This window comes from Podarcis vaucheri (genome assembly GCF_965113315.1).
Source record: "Podarcis vaucheri genome assembly, chromosome: 4".
Lineage (NCBI taxonomy): Eukaryota > Metazoa > Chordata > Lepidosauria > Squamata > Lacertidae > Podarcis > Podarcis vaucheri.
Window position 1 is genome coordinate 76,593,470 of NC_138762.1, and position 21,808 is coordinate 76,615,277.

Consider the following 21,808-nt stretch of genomic DNA (forward strand, 5'->3'; position numbering starts at 1 on the left):
AACCTGAAGCATATGTAACCTGAAGCGTATCTAACCCAAGGTACCACTGTACTCGTCAGGAGAGCTATGAGATTCAGGTGAGGGTCAGATGCCTTGTCAATCCCAGCAGGTATATAACAGGAAGACCTGGCCTACCCAGGCCACAAAAGGTTTACAAAGTTCAGTTATTGCAAAAGTTTTTCAGTGTTAATTTTATGCATTTTTTAAAATCACCATGGTATTTAACAATAGTATCATATGTTCTTTAAAGGAGAAATTGTGAATTTCAGAAGTTTAAATAGCCGTCATCATCCTTGGCTTCACTCTTCCATTTTCTTCTAGTTGTGAGGGTGGGGGCCTCACAAGAGAGTAGCCTAGGGCCTTTCTTCATCTAAATCCGGCCCTGCTGTCCATGCTGGAATATTAAGGAACAATAGGCTATAATAGGACTGATGAACAAGCAGCCCACGTATCAATCTATGGTGTTTAGTTCAATGACCTGTTTCTCCGTAATCTGTTTTTTGAGGACTTTTGGAATAATAATGATTGCAATTAGACAAGCTCCTTGTTGTTGTTGTTTTATTGCATGTCATTATTTATCTTCATTTCAGCTGGCGAAAACCTACCCATGTCACCTTAGATTGTTCTCTTCTCAGATTTCGAATAATGAGGTTTTATATTACCCTTTCCCAATCTTATATGCAAAAACTTCCTGCCCACATACTTCCTGTGTGCCCTTCGTCCTACGCATAAGATTTATTATTGCCTGTTAACAATGGAAGCTGTTAAGTGCAGGCTTTAAAACAACCATTTTAAGTTGGGTCAAAATACCCATGGCTTCTAGCAGAATGAATTTACTGTCTTTTGCATAAATGGAACACCCTCCCATCAGATGTCAAGGAAATAAACAACTAATTGACTTTTAGAAGACATCTGAAGGCAGCCCTGTTTAGGGAACTTTTTAATGTTTGATCTTTTATCGTGTTTTTAGTATTCTGCTGGGAGCAGCTCAGAGTGGCCTGGGAAACCCAGACAGATGGGCTGGTTATAAATATATTATTATTATTATTATTATTATTATTATTATTATTATGTCAGAGGGAAAGAGCTGAGAGTTTCCAAAGGGAATTAACAGAAACTGAAGAGAGGCAACTTTGGATACTGTGGCCGGGAGATGTTGTACAGTATCGTGCATGGATTTAAATACAGTAGTACCTTGGGTTACATACGCTTCAGGTTAGATACGCTTCAGGTTACAGACTCCACTAACCCAGAAATAGTGCTTCAGGTTAAGAACTTTGCTTCAGGATAAGAACAGAAATCGTGCTCCGGCGGCGCAGCAGCAGCGGGAGGCCCCATTAGCTAAAGTGGTGCTTCAGGTTAAGAACAGTTTCAGGTTAAGTACAGACCTCCGGAACGAATTAAGTACTTAACCCGAGGTACCACTGTACACAAATTGGGCCAGGAAAGATAAGCACCCTGGGAACATAGGGTCTTAATTGTGCATTAAATCCTATATTTGAGAAGTCAGCAAGGGAAAGGTGTCCAGCTGGAACTCACCAGATCTCACTTCTGGCACCTCTCAGGAGGGGGGCGGGGCGCAGTGCCACTACAATCGTACCTTGGATCCCGAATGCCTTGAAAGTCTAAGGTTTTGGCTCCCGAACGCTGCAAACCCGGAAGTGAGTGTCCTGGTTTGCAAACGTTCTTGGAACCCGAACGTCTGATGCGCCTTCCGCGCCTTCCAATTGGCTGCAAGAGCTTCCCGCTGCGCCTTGGTTTCCGAACGTTTTGGAAGTCGAATGGATTCCGTTCAACTTCTGAGGTACGACTGTATAAGAGAACAAGCATTCATGGTGAGTCCCGGAACCTCTTTTTTTCTAGAAAAATAGCACTCTCTGTGTGTGTGTGTGTGTGTGTGTGTGTGTGTCTAGGGAGAAAGGGAAGTTCTTTTCTTTTTGTCACCACTGCAGAATCAAACCATCAACCAGAGAAACAACACACAAAGATATTCTCTTGCATATGGCCGGGGAAAATTAATGGATGTTGCATAAAGACCCAGATGCACCTCTTGGGAGCTCCTTTCATTCAGCTGGACCTTGAGAAGGGGGAAAAAAGCACAGCGAGTTAAAGACATATAGATGTTTTCAAGCAGCGAAACAAAGAAATCAATACGAGAGGGTCCTAAGGGCTTTGTTCCGGGTAAATTCTGAACATACTTGGTTTTTGTCAAACCAGCATGCTAAACCCCGGGTGGCCTCTGGTATATTTGATGAAATGGCGCTGATTTGTCAGCAGATTGCCCAGTTCTTTTAAATACTTCCTTAGGAGCCTCCGAATGGGATCAGGATTATAACACTAGGGGAGGGGGAATAAACCTTTTCCTCTGAGCCAGGTTGCCTGTCAGCCCCCTCCCACTTACAGTTTGTCCCCGGAAGGAAAAGTACCCAATTTTTTCTCCACAGGGCAAACAGCACCTTGGCATTTAGATGGGGATAACTGTACAGGGGGGAAATAGTCAAGTCCCTACTCCAGTGCTGTGGTTCTGATCCAGTTTTAAAACACTAGCTGCTGTTTTCTTTTTTTTAATAACTTTTCAGAAACAAAACAGAAGACATAGCTTAGTTGGTAGAACATGAGACTCTTGTAATCTCAGGTTGTGGGTTCGAGTCCCTGTTGGGCAAAAGATTGCTGCATTGGACTAGAGGACCCTCAGTGTCCCTTGCAACTCTACCATTCTCCGATTCTACCTTAAAACACCAAAGAGGTTTGATATAATTCTACGATTCTACAATTCTATATACTGTATTTTTCGCCCTATAGGACACACCTTTTCCCCTCCAAAAATGAAGGGGAAATGTGTGTGCGTCCTATGGGGCGAATGCAGGCTTTCGCTGAAGCTTGGAAAGCGAGAGGGGTCGGTGCGCACCTACCCCTCTTGCTCTCCGGGCTTCAGGAAGCTCTCCGCTAGCCATGGGAGAGCTGCGCGAAGTCGCGCAGCTCTCCCACGGCTAGCGGAGAGCTTGTCTGCACCCAGAAGCTTGGGGCGCGCTGAGCTCAGCACACCCCAAGCTTCGGGCTTCAGGCAGCTCTCCGCTAGCCGTGGGAGAGCTGCGCAACTTCGCACAGCTCTCCCGCGGCTAGCAGACAGCAGCCTGTTCTGGGGGCTGGGGTCGGGGGAAGCTCGGGCTTCCCCCACCCCAGGAAATAATTTTTTTTTCTTTATTTCCCCCCCAAAAAACTAGGTGCGTCCTATGGGCCGGTGCACCCTATGGGGCGAAAAATATGGTATAACAACTAAAAGGAAGACTTTACCATTCAATTCCCGGAGGGGGGAGGGAGTGGCGAGGAAGCAAAACCAAGCCAAATCATTGTTGTTGTTTAGTCGTTTAGTCATGTCCAACTCTTCGTGACCCCATGGACCAGAGCACGTCAGGCACTTCTGTCTTCCACTGCCTCCCACAGTTTGGTCAAACTCATGCTGGTAGCTTCGAGAACACTGTCCAACCATCTCGTCCTCTGTCATCCCCTTCTCCTTGTACCCTCAATCTTTCCCAACATCAGGGTCTTTTCCAGGGAGTCTTCTCTGCTCATGAGGTGGCCAAAGTATTGGAGCCTCAGCTTCACGATCTGTCCTTCCAGGGAGCACTCAGGGCTGATTTCCTTAAGAATGGATAGGTTTGATCTTCTTGCAGTCCATGGGACTCTCAAGAGTCTCCTCCAGCACCATAATTCAAAAGCATCAATTCTTCGGTGCTCAGCCTTCTTTATGGTCCAGCTCTCACTTCCATACATCACTACTGGGAAAACCATGGCTTTAACTATACAGAGCCAGATCACAGAATCTGTCAAAGAAGCATCTTTGCACAAAACTCCGAGTGACAAGTGGTCTATATCCATGTTCCTTCACTGCAGGGTAACAAATAAAATTTGACCAAAGGGAATAAAACTCGTCTCACTGTTTACCTTCTCTACATCCTTGTACGTGTCCAGTCATTTTTTCCATAAGAGCCAAATTCCAGTGATCCGGAAGTGGTGAGATCTGTATTCAATAGTTTGGCTGTTGTAATCTTAACAGTAGTTGTAAGGAAGGAATTTTAGTAGTTGTAAGGTGAATGATAAGTTCTTTATGACTAAGGGCCTGAGCTTCCGAGTTTAAAATGAAGAGAAGTACAATTTTAGGGTCAGGCAATCATACTTTGGTTTGTTCTCATGCCTGCTTTCTGAAAAACTATGAACACGAATTTATATATGGAATGAAAAAGTACCACATGTGCATAAAAGAACCACAATTTCCACAGTTTCTCCAACCACTGGCAAGATTGATCTGAGTAATTTTACTTAGCAAAAGAGGAAGCATGTACAAGTGGTGTGGAGAACCTGTATTGAGTTTTTGTGAATTCTTGTAGGTACAGATTTAAATGGGACTTTGTCCCAAATTCGGCTCCATTCAAATTTCTCCGTTTTGGTGCCCTCATAAATATCTAATTCAAAATAAAAACAAATAATAAGCCGTAGAATGTTTTTTTTTTTTAAATGAAACAAAACTTACAGTAAGATGGAAAATAGTGTTTATTTTTCTTTATTTGTATAAATAATGTTTACTTTTTGTTCAGCTGCAACATATGGGCCATGGTAAACCCAGCAATGGAAAATTTCTGCGTGTGCTTATTTTGCTTAATGGTTAATCCAGCCCTGCAGTGCACAACACTCTGATCATCTCTTCCACCAGCCCATAATACCAGCAAAGATGACTTGCTTGTGAGCAGAGGTACCCCCATGGAAAAGTTAAGAAAGACTCTCCCACATTTGCCACTTTTTAAAATTCTTTTAAAGATTTAGGGCAATATTTTTGGACAGCAACAGCAGCATGGCAGGCGGAAATTCAACTGGTGTATCTTCCATGCATCACCTGGTGAATTTCAACCTGCTGAGCAGCAACTTCCAGTGTTCCTGCTTGTGGGCCAGAGAATGGAGCCGTGGATGCAGTAAGCCGCCAACTCCTTGCGCCTTAAAGAATAATTTATTATGTGACCTGCTGACATTTTGTGATTTGGCATAACTGGTCTCCAGGGTATTTTGTTTTGCGCACAATTCCAACCTTGTAGTGGACGAGTGATTTCTCTTTGCAAAGTGTTAGCTAACTAATCTCTTTGGCATCGTGGCTAAACGTCACTTCATACGTTGTGGTTTAATTTCTGCTGACACGCAAAAGGGTTCGGCCAGATTTTTATTTTTAAGGAGCAGATCTAAGTTGAAAAGCCCGACTTCCGTTTTCTATGGGAATCTTTCTGCTCGCAGCAAAACCAGCCCTGCAGATCAGTTTTCAACCATCTTTGTTTCACAGTGGGGTGGACTCCCTTGGGAGAAGTGGAGTTGGGAAATTTTTAAGCAAAGATGGACTGGCTACATACCAGGGATGAGAATATTTATTTTATTTATTTCCTAAAATTTAGATATTGCTTAATTTACAAAGTAGTGGATCTCCTTCATCAGCTAGGGGTGGGCTAGGTGACTTTGGCTGTCTCTTCAAGCTCTTATTTTTCTCGTTTCTCTCATCTTTCAGTATATATTATGTGAATCAGGTTGCCAGCAGGGTCGTTATCAAACCGACGTGCCATGAACATCACTTGCTTGCTGTAGAGAAGCTGTGGATTTACTCTGGGTTGGCAAATCCTGGTTTAATGGCTCATTCACACGTGCAAAAAAAAAAATCACTTCGCGTGCACACGTGTCCCTGGGATTGAAGGTAAAGGTAAAGGTACCCCTGCCCGTACGGGCCAGTCGTGACTGACTCTGGGGCTGCGTGCTCATCTCACTTAAGAGGCCGGGGGCCAGCGCTGTCCGGAGACACTTCCAGGTCACGTGGCCAGCGTGACGAAGCTGCTCTGGCGAGTCAGCACCAGAGCAGCGCACAGAAACGGCGTTACCTTCCCGCTGTAAAGCGGTACCTATTTATCTACTTGCACTTTGACGTGCTTTCGAACTGCTAGGTGGGCAGGAGCAGGGACCGAGCGATGGGAGCTCACCCCGCCGCGGGGATTCGAACCACCGACCATACGATCGGCAAGTCCTAGGCACTGAGGTTTTACCCACAGAAGACCCTACTAAATTCCCTGGGACTCATTAGCAGGGGAGGCACGCGCAGGATTGTGCCCATCTAAAACGATTGCCTCGCCTCTCCCAAGCAATTGACATCAGGTTACCGCCTCTCTCCATATATATATATATATATATATATATATATATATATATGCTTTCGTAGATTTTCACGGGTACAGGAATGCAGGTTTTGGTGTCTTCGGGTGTCTTCCCGTGTAAGAGTCGGGGTGTCTGTGCGACGTTTCGACGAGGTCTCACTCGTCATCTTCAGGCTGGTGCTTTCGGCTTCTTGTTACTGGAACAGAGCTCTGTTCCAGTAACAAGAAGCCGAAAGCACCAGCCTGAAGATGACGAGTGAGACCTCGTCGAAACGTCGCACAGACACCCCGACTCTTACACGGGAAGACACCCGAAGACACCAAAACCTGCATATATATATATATACATACACACACACACACACACACCCCCAACAAAGAAAGCAACAAAGAAAAAGTGTTAAAACAAAACAAACCCCCAAACCAACCACCACCCCCCACGACTGTTCATAAGTGGAAGGAATGTGGTGTGGCAAGATCAAGGGTGGGGAGACAGAGGCCGTCATCCCTGGAAATCCCATTTTAAACAGCTTTTAAACAGGATCCCTTCCCCTCCGTCCCGAGGGATCCCGGGGATAGTTCCAGGGCAACCCCTGCCTGCCGTGCAGTACTGGTGGGAGAAGAAACCTCTTTAACCGATTGGGACACAGAGGTAACAGTTGGAAGGGACCCCCGAGGGTCATCTAGCCCAACCCCCTGCAACGCAGAAATAATATATCTGTATAGACACTCTTGATATATACTCTATATACACACACACTTTCCTTCTGTCTCTAGACCAGGGGTCAGCAACCTTTTTCAGCCATGGGCTGGCCCACTATCCTTCAGACCATGTGGTGGGCCGGACTATATTTTGGAGGGGGGGGGAATGAACGAATTCTTATGCCCAACAAATAACCCAGAGATGCATTTTAAATAAAAGCACACATTCAACTCATGTAAAAACAAGCTGATTCCTGGACCATCCGCAGGCCAGATTTAGAAGGCAATGGGGCCGCATCCAGCCCCCGGGGCCTTAGGTTGCCTAACCCTGCTTTAGACGCACCATCTCTCTATACTTTCCCTACCAGGGTTTCCCAAACTTGGGTCGCCAGCTTTTTTTTTGGGGGGGGGGACTACTATTCCCATCATCTCTGACCACTGGTTCTGCTAGCTAGGGATGATGGGGGGGAGAGAGAGAGAGAGAGAGAGAGATATCTAGGGTAGCCCCATGAAGCAGCCCACGTACAGCAGGACTTACGCGGCAGCCCCATGGGATCGAACCGACGTAGGATCGAATCGCACGTGGTGCGCGGAGTTCCCAAGCGCACAGCCACGCTGCACCCGCCTCAACTTCATATATTTATTTTTTCCGCCTCCGTGGGTTGTTGGGTTTTTTTTTTTGGGGGGGTGAGTACTGGGATTACCCCCTCGGCCTTGTCAGCCTCCTCCTCCTCCCGCTCTCCCCCCATCTCTTTCCAGGAAGTTTCCCGGAACCTCCCCCGCGCGCCACGCGGTACGAGTGCAACTTTCTCTTCCCCTCCCCGCGCGCCCCGCCAGCCGCTTCCCTCCCGTAAGCAAGAGCCCCTGTTCTTCGCGGCGGAGCGGAAACGAAAGCTAGCCGTGGGCTGGTGAGAAACGACGTGCAAAGTAAGACAAGGACTACTTTGTGCGAGTCCTCCTCCTCCTCCTCCTCTTCCTGCAACTCCTCCTCGCCCGGGAGTCGCTGGCAAGGCAGCGGGGGGAAGTTTGAAGGAGAGGGAAAGTGGAAGAAGAAGAAGAAGAAGAAAAGAGAGCATCTTCCTAGATTCGGAGGGGAGAGGCAGAAAGAGTGAGATCCCTATTCCAAACAAAAGTTTCTAGATGGGAGGGTTCAAGGGAGCTGGAGGGAGGATCCTCACCTCTCTCTTAGCTTGGAGGGGAGGGGAGAAAGAAAATAAGGGCATGAGTAAGTTTTCAGAAAGATGATCACATCTTGCAAAGGAGGGAGAGGGGGCTGGCTGCTTTCTCCATGTGGAAAGTGCGGGAAAAGTTCTAACTTTGCTCTCTCTCTCTCTCTCTCTCTCCCCGTTGTGGGGTTGTTTTTTGGGGGGTGGGGGTGGATTAGACCATGACACAAGGCGGAGGTGGAAGGGAGTCTTCTCCAGAGCAGAAGGAAGAAAAAGAAAGGAAGAAAAGGAGAAGGAAGAAGAAGAAAGATGCAGGCAAGACACGGAGGGTATGTTCCAACTTGCTGGTACCTTGGCCCGAAGCGGAGAACCCCCCTTCTCCCCCAGCCGACAACAGGCTGAAGACCACCAAATACACGGCTCTGTCCTTCCTGCCCAAGAACCTCTTTGAGCAGTTCCATCGCCTGGCCAACGTCTACTTCGTCTTCATCGCCCTGCTCAACTTTGTGCCAGCTGTCAACGCCTTCCAGCCTGAGCTGGCCTTGGCCCCCGTCCTCTTCATCCTGGCGGTCACCGCGGTCAAGGACTTGTGGGAAGACTACAGCCGGTACCGCTCCGACCAAGAGATCAACCACATGGAGTGCCTGGTCTACTGCAGGTAACTGGAAAGGGTTTTTTTGTGGTGGGGGGCAGACACTCTGCCTGTTCCTGATGGTGGCGGTAGTGGCATGTAGATGTGGAAAGGGCAGCCCCACATGTGGAGGTTTGTGGCTGCGCTTGTGGGCCCCGCTGGCGGGGAAATTGCGCCAGGAGAAAACAGGGCATTCCGCTGCTACGGGAAATGGAGCTTTAGATATTGTTTTTGATAGTTGAAAAGGTTTCTCGTTCTGAACCTACAGCTGCCCCAACTAACCGTTCTCTGCAGCGTGCAGGTGGCCTTACCCGCCTCTGACTTCCTATTTCCTTTGGCATAATAAAATAAAGTGATAACATAAGAGATTTATTGCTGTGACAGTGCTTTTCTCGCCTGGGTGTCTGGCGTCTGCTTAGTTTCCTTTTCTTCGCATTATTTTTTTCTCTCGTTCCGTTCCCCTCTCCTGCACACGTGTGTGCCTTGGTCCGCTTTCTATGGAACCGACGTATTATAGGCTTTCTTCCATAAACCGTCTTACTGCGGAAGAGTGGTCCTGCTTGAGGGTTTGGTTGGAGGCTGGAGTAGTTGTGCCTTTTTGTGGTTGTGTACATGCTTTTGGGTGAGTTGGCGGGATTTATCCTAGCCAGCAAGCCCAGCGAGGCTTTCTTCTGAGTGAATGTGCTTTGGGTCGCACTGTTTTGACCAGGGTTGAAAAATCCTGCCAAATGTAATGTCTGCACAAACTCGCTATGCGAGCCTTCACTGACCTGGTGGAAAAGGCCTACAGGTCAGTGGCAGGCAGTGTTCGAAATTAGCCAGGCGCCAGGTGCATTTTGGCCCTGGCTTTCGGCTACTTGCGACCAAGTGAAGATGCCTGGGTGCCAGGATAGTGCCTGACATCTCCACCACCTGGAAGTGCATGCCTGGGGATCATTGGATCTGGACTGTTTTCACGCACTTAATACCCCATCCTATAGCATTCTATTTGTTATATTTTACCTGCAGAATCAGAATGAATTTCAGGAACCAAAATGCTTTTTCTGCGCGGCCGGAGCAGGAGCGGTGAACAATGTCATACTTAATCGTTATCACTTGCCTTACCCCACCCACAGTTGTGGAGAATATACTTAATGTTATGAATGGTCCGTGTCACTGTTAAGAAAAAGAGGTAGGAATAGCCCAGTGTTTATGTGGACTGTCCCTGGATCAAGTGCCTTTTCTTCTTCGAGTTCTCAAAAGTTCTTAACCTAGCTCAAGGTTGTCGTCTGAACTAGCCAGATGTTGAACTGAGAATCACATAGTCCATCGTTTGAAAAATAAGACTTTAGAACCGTCTTGTCCCCAAATGGCAACTAGACATCCCATTTTGGCGACTGCAACTGTGGTCTAAGGAGCCTTTTGGTACCTAGCTTATATATCTGAGTTTCTAAAACTGGTTGCAGGACGGCTGCTTTGCAGTCAAAACACCCCAGCATTTCCAAGTGACACTGGAAATGTCCCCCATCTGAAACCCTTTTTTTAAAAAAATAATATTATTTAATCATTTTTTTCTGAAACCCTTGATAGCTCCTGTCAGTCAATAGAGACCATCCTGAGCCAGACAGACAGAGGATCCGACTTGGTTTAAGGCAGGTTCCACTGTTCCTAAGTCTCACTGACTCCATGTGCAGGCAGAAAAACAGCATTAGATTGCACATTTCCCCAAATGTGTCCTTGACTGCCCTCCTACGTTAGATACCCTCAGCCAGTGACTTGCTTTTATGTGAAATACCTAATGCTCCTAAAATACTTTCCCCGCTAATTTTAGAAATGGGGAAAATCAATTTTCAATCCATCATGAACTCTTAATGTTATTTATGTACGATTTTCATAGCACTATTTGATTGACTTTAAATTACCTAACCAACTACCATATTATTAAATTGCTGGCGTGCGGGGCGCAGTATAGATCTGTTGTCAGTGCAGTCTCGTGCGAGATGAAATTAACTTTATTCCCGAATAGCAAATGCATTGTTTCGTTCATACATCTTGGAGATTACTTCTTTGCAGAAAATGGTTATATTTATAGCAGTACAGTAATTCTGCCCTAGTAATTTGAAACCTCATTACAGCAATATGCAGTTAAATCTTCGCTGACCAGACAGAAAAGGATAGAGATTCCTATTTTTCAATTATAGGGTGTACGTACGGCTTAGGGAAATGTAAATTAGCGAAGTTTTGCTGCACTTGCCTCTCTCACTGCCAATTCAGATGTGGGTGTACGTCTCTTGATGCTGTTTTGTTTAATGACTTGTAGGCAAAAGTGTGGACAGAGAAGACTTCTTTGGAAAATGTTGGCCCGGTGCAGACATCACATTCCTGGGCCTAAGCAATCATGAGTTATTGAGTTATTGATGCACCATGTGTCTTTGCAGTCCCTTCCCCTCCTTTCCTTTTTGTGCTCTGCCAAATAGAAGACTTCTGAATTTGTTAAACTGTGGTTTGCTCTGGTGCCTGAATTAGGGAAACTGTGGTTTGGGCACTCTGTACTAGGGCTGGGCAATATCTGGTTTTCAACATCACAATATATCACCAGCTAAATATCATGATATATCGCAATATATGTCTGCAGCAGTGGAGGGCCTTAAAATATAAGGAAATACAGTGGTACCTCGGGTTAAGTACTTACCGTATTTTTCGCTCTATAGGACGCACTTTTTCCCCTCCAAAAATGAAGGGGAAATGTTTGTGCGTCCTATGGAGCGGATGCAGACTTTCACTGAAGCCAGGAGAGTGAGAGAAGGGTCGGTGTGCACCGACCCCTCTCGCTTTCCAGGCTTCAGGAAGCTATCTGCAAGCCTTCGTGGGAGTTCCCACCGGGTTCAGAAGGCTTGCAGATAGCAGGCAGCAGCCTGAATCCCAGGGAGCGCAGCGCTGCGCACCCTGGGCTTTGGGCAGCTATCTGCAAGCCTTCGGAGCCCGGCAGGAGTTCCCCCCCAGCCCCAAAGAGTAAAGAAGCCAAGACAGCCAGCAGGATCCATTCCGCTGGCTGACTTGGCTTCCTCTTTAGCCACGCGCAACCTCTCCAGCCGTGAGAGGCTGCACGTGGCTTTGGCAGAAGCCAAGACAGCCAGTGGGATGTATCCCCCTCGCTGTCTTGGCTTCGTTTTTAGCCGCGGTGCTGGGGCGGGAGAAGCCCGAGCTTCCCCTGACCCCAGCCCCCAGAACAGGTCCAGGAGCGGCGGCGAGATTGCGCACAATCCCTGGGCTTTGGGCTGCAGCCTGTTATCCGCAAGCCTTCGGAGCCCGGCGGGAACTCCTGCTGGGCTCCGAAGGCTTGCAGATAGCTGCCCAAAACCTGGGGTGCGCAGCGCTGCGCTCCCCCAGCTGCAGGCTGCTATCCGCAAGCCTTGGAAGCCCAGCGGGAAGCAGATAGCTTCCTGAAGCCTGGAGAGTGAGAGGGGTCAGTGAGCACCGACCCCTCTCGCTCTCCAGGCTTCAGCGAAAGCCTGCATTCGCCCCATAGGACGCACACACATTTCCCCTTCATTTTTGGAGGGAAAAAGTGCGTCCTATAGAGCGAAAAATACGGTATTTATTTATTAAAATAGATTCTTAGAGGTTGATAGGAGCTGCCTTCTCCTTAGTTACAAGTAAGTCCAGTGAAGAATAAGGAGAATCGATGGTCCACAAGTAGTCACAAAAAGTCATTAATGGAAAATACTGGTAAATGATTGTCAATTGCATCTGGCTATTTGAACCAGGCTATGGGATTTCCCCCCTTATTCCTCCCAGATACACTCCTGAACTTACTTTGAGAACCCAACTTTAGAAAGAGTTGTCTATGCTTTAAAAACCTACCAGAGCTATAGGCGACTCCTAACTTACATGAAAGTTACATTCCAGGGATAGTGGATAAAGCCAAAATCATATACTGTATAGTCAAAACACTTTGGGTGCAATGGCGGGTGTGATTGCTAAAGCCCCCCCCCCCGGACTATCTATCCATATATATATATATATAACGTAATACTAAATGTAAGTTAGTTGTGAGTTACCTGTAAAATTCAAGTGGTTTAGCAGGAGAACAAGCGTATGCTCACATTACAACCTTAGAGTCAGTGAAGTTGTTCTGCCAACCCCACCCCACCCGCAAATATCCAGTGCGTTTCATAGCTCTCCCCCCCCCCCGCAGCTGTTCACATCAGCATGGCTTCATTAGTGTTCCTGTTTGCATATATACACCAAGCGGGCATTATGCCTTTACCCTATGCAGATCTTGTCTAGAGATGAATGGCTTAAAGACTCCAGCTGGAGAGAAGCTCGTCTGAGAAACGGCACACCAAAGAGTAATCTCTAAGAAATTACAGGAGACACTGGGATTTTGAGTCATGTGAACATGGATTAAAAATCGAGGATCAGAAACACAGTTAGCTTAGGAGAATTAGCTGGTGAGGCAGCAGGCTAATGGGTATTCCAAGAGAAGGAACTTAGGTTTTATTTCCCTTTTGTAAAAATTCTTGTATGGAAAAGCACAAAGTGCAGTGACATTTGGCAGCGACAGCAGTAACTCCCAGGCTGTGCAGAAGGATATATGTTTTTGAACAACGGTAGCAGTCCCTAAAGCAATGCACTGCCCTTCCAACAGTGGTGGGATATGGAAGAGCAAGTTTCACAGTGTATTGAGAGAGAGATAGAGAGAGCTATGGATGATAAAAGAAAAGGAGGAGTTTGGACTTGATAGCCCGCCTTTCACTCCCCTTAAGGAATCTCAAACCTGCTAACAATCTCCTTTTCCCTTCCTCCCCCACAACAAACACTCTGTGAAGTGAGTGGGGCTGAGAGACTTCAGAGAAGTGTGACTGGCCCAAGGTCACCCAGCAGCTGCATGTGGAGGAGCGGGGAAGCGAACCCAGTTCACCAGATTACGAGTCCACCGCTCTTAACCACAACACCACGCTGGCTCTCCCTTTCTGTGGGTCATTGGTAGTCTAAATAGATTTTTTTAAAAAAAATGGTATAATTTTTTAAAAAGCATAAGCCAAAAAAACAAAAGGCGAGCATTTAAAAGTGATGTGCCAAGCTTAATAAAGATGTTCATTAGTCTTTAATTCAGACCAAGAGTCTTAAAAGTGTACCTGCAGTTCTGTAGCTTACGGCTGCATATCCTTGGGTGTGCCAGCAGATACCGCAGATTGTGTTGAGGTTTTGGCCAGATATAACAGGAGAGAAGGTGGTAACGAGTGGGAGTGAAAGAACTTGGAAGCCAGGAGCATCTTTGATTGGAAGAAACAAGCTCATGCTTTCCTTGAACACTTGCCTGCTCCTTTTGGTCATGCCTGGTGTATAACATGCAGTGAAATAAGGAGGAGGCAGTGGCATATTTTGCATTGCATAGGCCTTTGGACCGGTGATGTCGGTAGTGGTGGTGGTTTAGAAACTGTGACCTAAGCGGAGGCTTTGTACACACCACTGCCTTAAAATGCAGCAAGGTCATTCCCCCTCCCCCCCCACTGTGTTTCAAATTGCAGAATATGATTGATTGGACGAGTTCCCAAGTTGCCTGCTTGGCACTTGTGGGCATAGAGTGGAAGAAGAAGAGGAGTTTGGATTTGATATCCCACTTTATCACTACCCAAAGGAATCTCAAAGCGGCTAACATTCTCCTTTCCCTTCCTCCCCCACAACAAACACTCTGTGAGGTGAGTGGGGCTGCGAGACTTCAGAGAAGTGTGACTGGCCCAAGGTCACCCAGCAGCTGCATGTGGAGGAGTGGAGAAGCCAACCCGGTTCACCAGATTACGAGTCTACCGCTCTTAACCACTGCACCACACTGGATGCCTTCATATGGCCTACATTTTCAAATGGAACTCAAATTTGGGGGGGCGGGGTGGCAGCAAAACTCAGTATATCTCAAGAGGATAGATGTGAGTTGTGTGTACACAGCTTCACAAACCAGCCGTGGGAGCACACGGGATGCAGTGTACTGTATGGGAGTGTGTGCACACAGCCGAACAGCTTTAGAAACTCGGATATATAATTATCTAGGCGCCAAACGGCTCCTTGAACCAAGGTTGCAGTCGCCAGAATGGAATATCTAGCTGCCATTTGGGGGCAAGTCGGCGCTAAAGTCTTGTTTTTTAAATGATGGGCCAACATCCGGCTACTTCAGACAACAACCTTGAGCTAATTTTGAACTTCAATCTCTGAACCCTTCCAGCTGCCCTTCCTTTTTGCACAGACCCTAGTTTCCCCCCCTCTTTACAACTCTATTGCTTTCCTCCCTCACCAGACACCAGCTCCCAGACTCGTAAGTCATAACAATGCAAAAGTGAGATAATCTGAGCAAGCGCTTAACTGCAGAGACTTGTTGCTGTTGTTTTTTAGTTCCCAGCAAATCCCATTATTGATTTCACGGTTTCTCATGGATGTTTTCCAGTAGTTTTGGAGGGGAGTGGGGAAGAGCAATGATTTCACATCTCCAGTTGAGGGGATATTCCAAAGTTGTGGCTCTTTGGCTGCCCTCGGGCTCTGGAACTTAAATTGTTTCTGGACATTTGTAATTAGGGAGGCCGCGATGCTAAATCTTTCTAGCCAGCCTGTTTACAGAACAGGCGCCGCTTGGAGTCAGTACCAATGTAACAACAGCCGCAACCCTTTTCCTTTTTAAAAGGAAGGGCAATTTGTAGTTAACAACAAATAAACGAAACAAATGATTGTCCTCTTACTTAGCCAAGCAAATTTGTTCCAGGCTTTGGGATAATTGTAAGTTGGATAGGTGTTGTGTGGTTTACATGGCATATATCCTAATAGCTTGAGTAACTGGAGGAACCAGTCGATCCTGAGATGCTCCCATTTCCTGACCCACTTTCCAAAGCCTTATAGAATTGTAGAGTTGGAAGGGACCTTAAAGATTATGTAATCCAGCCCCCTGCAATGCAGGAATATGCAGCTGTCCTGTATTGGGATTGAACCTGCAACCTTAGCGTTGTCAGCACTATGCTCTGACCAACTGAGCCATCCACTTGACTTGATTTTGGCCAGTGAATGTATATGTATATGTATATGTATATGTATAAAAAGGGTAAAGGGACCCCTGACCATTAGGTCCGGTCGTGACCGACTCTGGGGTTGCGGCGTTCATCTCGCTTTATTGTCCGAGGGAGCCGGTGTACAGCTTCTGGGTCATGTGGCCCGCATGACTAAGCCACTTCTGGCGAACCAGAGCAGTGCACGGAAACGCTGTTTACCTTCCTGCTGGAGCGGTACCTATTTATCTACTTGCACTTTAACGTGCTTTCGAACTGCTAGGTTGGCAGGAGCAGGGACTGAGCAACGGGAGCTCACCCCGTCACAGGGATTCGAACCGCTGACCTTCTGATCAGCAAGTCCTAGGCTCTGTGGTTTAACCCACAGCGCCACCCGTGTCCCATATGTATATGTATATGTATATGTATATGTATATGTATATGTATATGTATATGTATTTGTGAGAAACCAGCTCCAGGTTTGTAGATGTTCTGCTCTGATGGGTCTCTCCCCTTTAATATTTGTTTCTGCTTAAATGTGGGGTTAGACTTACTTCAGAAGGAAAAGGTAGCTGGACAGCAGCATATGTTACGTTGCTGCATGGCGTTGTGAGCAATTCCAACGGGGGCTTCCTTGTGTGGACTGGGGCTCCAGAATTTGGAGGAAGGACAGGGTCTACAGCAGTGATGTTGGACGTGGTGGGCTCTGATACTGGCTAGACAGCAGTCAGGTGTTGCTTAGAATCATAGAATCATAGAATCCTAGAGTTGGAAGAGACCACAAGGGCCATCGAGTCCAACCCCCTGCCAAGCAGGAAACACCATCAGAGCACTCCTGACATATGGTTGTCAAGCCTCTGCTTAAAGACCTCCAAAGTAGGAGACTCCACCACACTCCTTGGCAGCAAATTCCACTGTCGAACAGCTCTTACTGTCAGGAAGTTCTTCCTAATGTTTAGGTGGAATCTTCTTTCTTGTAGTTTGGATCCATTGCTCCGTGTCCGCTTCTCTGGAGCAGCAGAAAACAACCTTTCTCCCTCCTCTATGTGACATCCTTTTCTATATTTGAACATGGCTATTATATCACCCCTTAACCTCCTCTTCTCCAGGCTAAACATGCCCAGCTCCCTTAGCCGTTCCTCATAAGGCATCGTTTCCAGGCCTTTGACCATTTTGGTTGCCCTCCTCTGGACACGTTCCAGTTTGTCAGTGTCCTTCTTGAACTGTGGTGCCCAGAACTGGACACAGTACTCCAGGTGAGGTCTGACCAGAGCAGAATACAGTGGCACTATTACTTCCCTTGATCTAGATGCTATACTCCTATTGATGCAGCCCAGAATTGCATTGGCTTTTTTAGCTGCCGCATCACACTGTTGGCTCATGTCAAGTTTGTGGTCAACCAAGACTCCTAGATCCTTTTCACATGTACTGCTCTCAAGCCAGGTGTCCCCCATCTTGTATTTGTGCCTCTCATTTTTTTTGCCCAAGTGCAATACTTTACATTTCTCCCTGTTAAATTTCATCTTGTTTGTTTTGGCCCAGTTCTCTAATTTGTCAAGGTCGTTTTGAAGTGTGATCCTGTCCTCTGGGGTGTTAGCCACCCCTCCCAGTTTGGTGTCATCTGCAAATTTGATCAGGATGCCCTTGATCTACACTCTTGATCTACACGCTTGATCTACACGCTTGATCTACACTCTTGATAGTCTGCTGTACTAAAAGAAGGACCATTGCTCAGCTGGTAGAAACATGTGCCTTGCATGTGGAAGGTCCCCGACTCAATTCCTGGTATATCCAGGTCAATCCCTGCCTGAAACCTTGGAGAGCTGCTTGCAGCCAGTGTATGCAATACTGAGCTAGATTGGCCAGTGGTCTGACTTGGTTAAAGTCTGATTCCTATGCAGTTTGCTCTTTTCTCTGCACAGTTGAACCAGGAGACAAAGGGACCAGGGTAAGGAAACTCAAATATATAAACTAGGCGCCAAACGGCTCCTTAAACCAAGATTACAGTCACCAGAACAGAATGTCTAGTAGCCATTTTGGGGCAGGAGTCTTATTTACCAAATGATGGGCTGTCTGTGACTGATTCTGAGTTCAACATCTGATTAGTTCAGAGGACAACTTAGAGCTGGGTTGAGAACTCTGAGAACTTGAAGAAGAAAAGTCACTTGATCCAGGGACAGTCCACGTAAATATTGGGCTATTCCTACAGGGTATGATATTAGTGTGTGTGAACAGCCCAGATCCAGTTATCCCCAGGCATGCAGCTCCAGATGGTAAGTGATGTCAGGTGTCATACTTGGTGCCTAGGCATCTTCACTTGGTCGCGAGTGGACGATAGCCAGGTGCAAAATGCACCTGGCGAATTTTGAATGCTGCTACTGGTCTGGGATGATGGCAGATGCAGATCAACAACATCTGGAAGGAAGCCACAGGTTAAGGCACCCCTTAGTTAGACTGAATTCTGCAGTGTGTTGCTGCTTCTCTTTTCTCCCATTATTTTTTTACCTATAACACGTTTGTTGTTGTTTAAATTCACTTTCAGGCAGCTGGGGTAGGTTAGTTGAACCACATTAGTAGTTTTGCTGTAATTGTTCCAGCCCTTTGTGTGTCTTGGTTACTTCTCTTGGATCTGTATAGCACTCCTGTGCCGTGATTTTTGTTTTCGTTTTCCAACGGAAAATTTCGAGCCTCCCAGCGAGGAGGAGGAGTTTGGGTGGTTAGTCCCTAGAGCCCCAGAAGAAGAACACTGGAGTTTATTTGAAGATACTGGCACAAGGGCCCATTAGCTTTATCTTATCTTTCTGAAACATCTTGTTATCTGAGCACAGTGTGTGACCTCCACCTAACCCGGTGTTTGAACAACGCCTGTGTAAACAGCACCTTGCTTAAAATGAACTTCTGGTATTTCCAAAATGCCTTCGCTGTCCTCCCAGGTTATTTGGACTAGTCATTTGCTACCACATTGTTATTTGTCAGTTGGGTTTCATGGCTTTCAGGGTCCGGAAGGTGTGATCTGATGCTGTTGCACCCGGCCTGAGAGTCTCAGTTGTGGCCGACTTGAGCAGAAGCTGCTGGCAGCAAAGTTTCTGAACTATATCAAGGATCAGAAAACAAGATAGGAAACGATTGTGCGGATGCTCTCAAGCAGGTGGGAATACTGTGAAGCTGCCCTGGCCTGCCCAGGCTTTTAGTTGGCAGCTGTGAAAGCGGGGGAGTCCCAAGGGGGAAGATGATACTTGCTCTTTCCCATAACACTGCCTGTACTTTCCAGTAAGTGCTACAGGGTGAGGCAGAGTTAGCCTTCCTAGAATCACAGAATTGTAGAGTTGGAAGAGATCCTGAGGGTCATCGAGTCCAACCCCCTGCAATGCCGGAATCTCAACTAGATCACCCATGACTGGTGGCCATCCAAGCTCTGCTTAAAACCCTCCATGGAAGGAGAGACCATCACCTCTCGTGGGAGTCTGTTTCACTGTCGAACAGCTCTTACCTGTCAGAAAGCTCTTCCTGATGTTTTGTTGGAATATCCTTTCCTGTAACTTGAAGCCATTGGTTCGTGTCCTACCCTCCAGAGCAGGAGAAAACAAGCTTGTTCACTCTTCCACATGAAAGCCCTTGAGATATTTGAAGACGGCTATCATATCTCCTCTCAGTCTCCTCTTTTCCTGGCTAAACATACCCAACTCCCTCAACTGTTGCTTGGTTTCCAAACCTTTATCATCTACGTTGCCCTCCTCTGCACACATTCCAGTTTGTCAACATCCTTCTTAAATTGTGGTGCCCAGTACTGGACACAGTTCTGAAAGCTCTTCCTGATGTTTAGTCGGAATCTCCTTTCCTGTAACTTGAGTCCATTGATTTGAGTCCTACTCCCTGGAGCAGACCCCAGATGTTTTCTAGAGCTCCCATCAGGCCCAGCTAGCATGGCCAGTGCTCAGGGATGATGGGAATTGCAGTCCTAAATGTCTAGAGGGCACAAAGTTGGGGAAAGCGGGGCTTACGCATAATGTGTTATAAGGTCCTTAATGTGTTATATGGAGTTCCATGAAGCCCATTGGGTGGCAAAGTGGAATGTTAGGGTGCTGCTCATGTCTCCCATTTAATATATCTCTGGAGGGGCTGCCTCTCACTTTGAGACCACTGTAAAACTTTGCATCCACCAAGCTGAACATAGTCCACTGCGGGCAGAGGCTCTGCTTCATAACATTGCTGATGTTCTACTGGCCTGCCAGCTGCAGAAACAGAAGTCTTGTTAAACACATGGTGGATCCCAGTGTGTGTGGCTGGTGTGCTGTGTTTGGCTTGGTGGGCCACCAGTTGTGCAGGGCTGAACTACGTGACATTTAACTCCAAAGCGTCAAGCCTTCATAAATCCCCAGTATATACCAAGGGATGGAACTCAGCTTTTCCAGATGCCTTTCTCAAAAAGTAGCACGCAGCGCATTCTACACTTGATAAATAACGCGGGCATCGTTCTCCGGGCGTTGCAGTTCGATCGCTCAGTTAGGCTAATTCGCCGATAAGTTGATTGCTTTACTTGCCAGTTTCTTCAACAGCACAAATCCTTGCTCAAAAGTGTAAGATGGCGAAGGGGGAGAAGATAAATAAAGCTGGCAGCCGCAGTGCCTGCTTGCAGTGGCACTCCATCAGTTTTGTATAGACAGGAAACACCTCTGCAGTAAGGGATGTTTGAGGATAACAAGATAACTCTTGATGATAACTTTTTGGATCATTCGAAACGCATTAATCAAGAGCGTTGGAGCTGGAGCAAACCTGCAAACCTTTCCCTTTCCCTTCCCCTGCTTTTTTTTTTTTTGAACAATGCAGGTACCGCCGCAGTGCCGGTCCAGGGATCCGATGGACTGGACTTGGCAGAAGCATCACAGTGACAGCACTGTGACAGATGATGCAATGCAGCAGCAATAGCCTCTGAAAATCAGGGCAGCAGCTGTTCTTCCCTCACACATTCCTTGCTTTAACCAAACCACTTTGCTTGAGGTTCCTTACAGCTGGAGAGTTGGGGGGCTGTTTCGAAGCTCTTTCCTTGTGGAGCTTGCTAGGTTTCTGGACTGGCTGCAGCTTTCAGAAGGTCATTGGTAGAATGCCGTCCATTGCCTCCTGCTTCTGCATCAGGGCACATCTTACATTGCCAGCAGGCTTACCTTGCTGCAGCAGTGGAAACAGGGAAATGCTGCCCAAATTTTCCATTGCTCCGGATTGTGAGAAATTAGAAACATGGCTTAACACTCAGCAATGGGCTCTCCTGGGCCCCTGGCAGTTGCCCAGTGGTCATGTATTGATGCCAGGCCTGTTAGGTTTCAATCTTAGTGAGAGATGGTGCTTTGTCAATGTTTCTTTGTGTGTGTGTGTGTGTGTGTGTGTGTGTATGGATGAATTAATCTGGAGTTCTAAGTACGGTATGTTATTCTAATTGATGCCCTGCTTTCGAGCATCCCAAAATCATTTCTCTTGGATGCTTTTGGAGATGGAATGCCAAACCTACATAGACCTCGGTCCGATCTAGCAAAGCCATTCTTCCATCTGCTTCTATTCTAAATAAGTGGCTTGGGTTGCTGAAACGCAAACCACTTTGGCAGAATGAGACAATGCAGGCCTGTTTCAGGCCTGCAAAATCTCGACATCTTTGGGTTCGAGTCCAGCAGTATTTGCGACGTGGCCTCAGAACAGAGGCTGGGTAGAGGGGGGGAAGAGTGTGCTTTTCCCTGGAAAGGGAAACAGTCTTTGTATGTTTTATTTATTATTAAAAGGTTTCTACTACCCTTCATCAAATACGGTTTCAGGACGGCGTGCAACATGTGCTAGTGGTAAAACGAGCTCACCTTCCAGGATATGCCAGAGCAGATTTTTAAGTGTCTGGGGTTAAGCGGAAAGGTGCCTGCTTCTAACTGTTTGCATAAGCAACCTCTTTTGCCAAGCTGGCGGCACCCAAATATTTTGGACTACGGTTCCCATCAGGCCCAGCCAGTGCCGGCTGGCAAAGGCTGACATAGCAGATTCTGCATGCTTAACTGGCTGCGGGGAGAAGAGGCAAAGGAACATCTGGGGAGAGGCGCGGAGACTCATGATACAGTACGTTCCAGTGTAGCATTCCAGCCTTTC

The 21,808-nt window shown here is 46.9% G+C and overlaps 1 protein-coding gene across 2 annotated transcripts in view; it reads left to right on the top strand.

The window, feature by feature from the left end:
• Nucleotides 1-21,808, top strand: part of ATP10A (ATPase phospholipid transporting 10A (putative)) — a 144,935-nt gene that overhangs the window by 10,262 nt on the left and 112,865 nt on the right. Inside the window, exons 1-2 of one of the 2 annotated variants that reach the window (XM_082220008.1) lie at nt 7,656-7,989; nt 8,266-8,705. The exons of the other annotated variant lie outside the window; for it this stretch is intronic. Coding sequence (XP_082076134.1) covers nt 8,269-8,705 — 437 coding nt within the window. The 5' untranslated portion in view covers nt 7,656-7,989; nt 8,266-8,268. Of the gene's footprint in view, nt 1-7,655; nt 7,990-8,265; nt 8,706-21,808 lie in introns of those variants that run through there. 2 annotated transcript variants of the gene reach the window in all.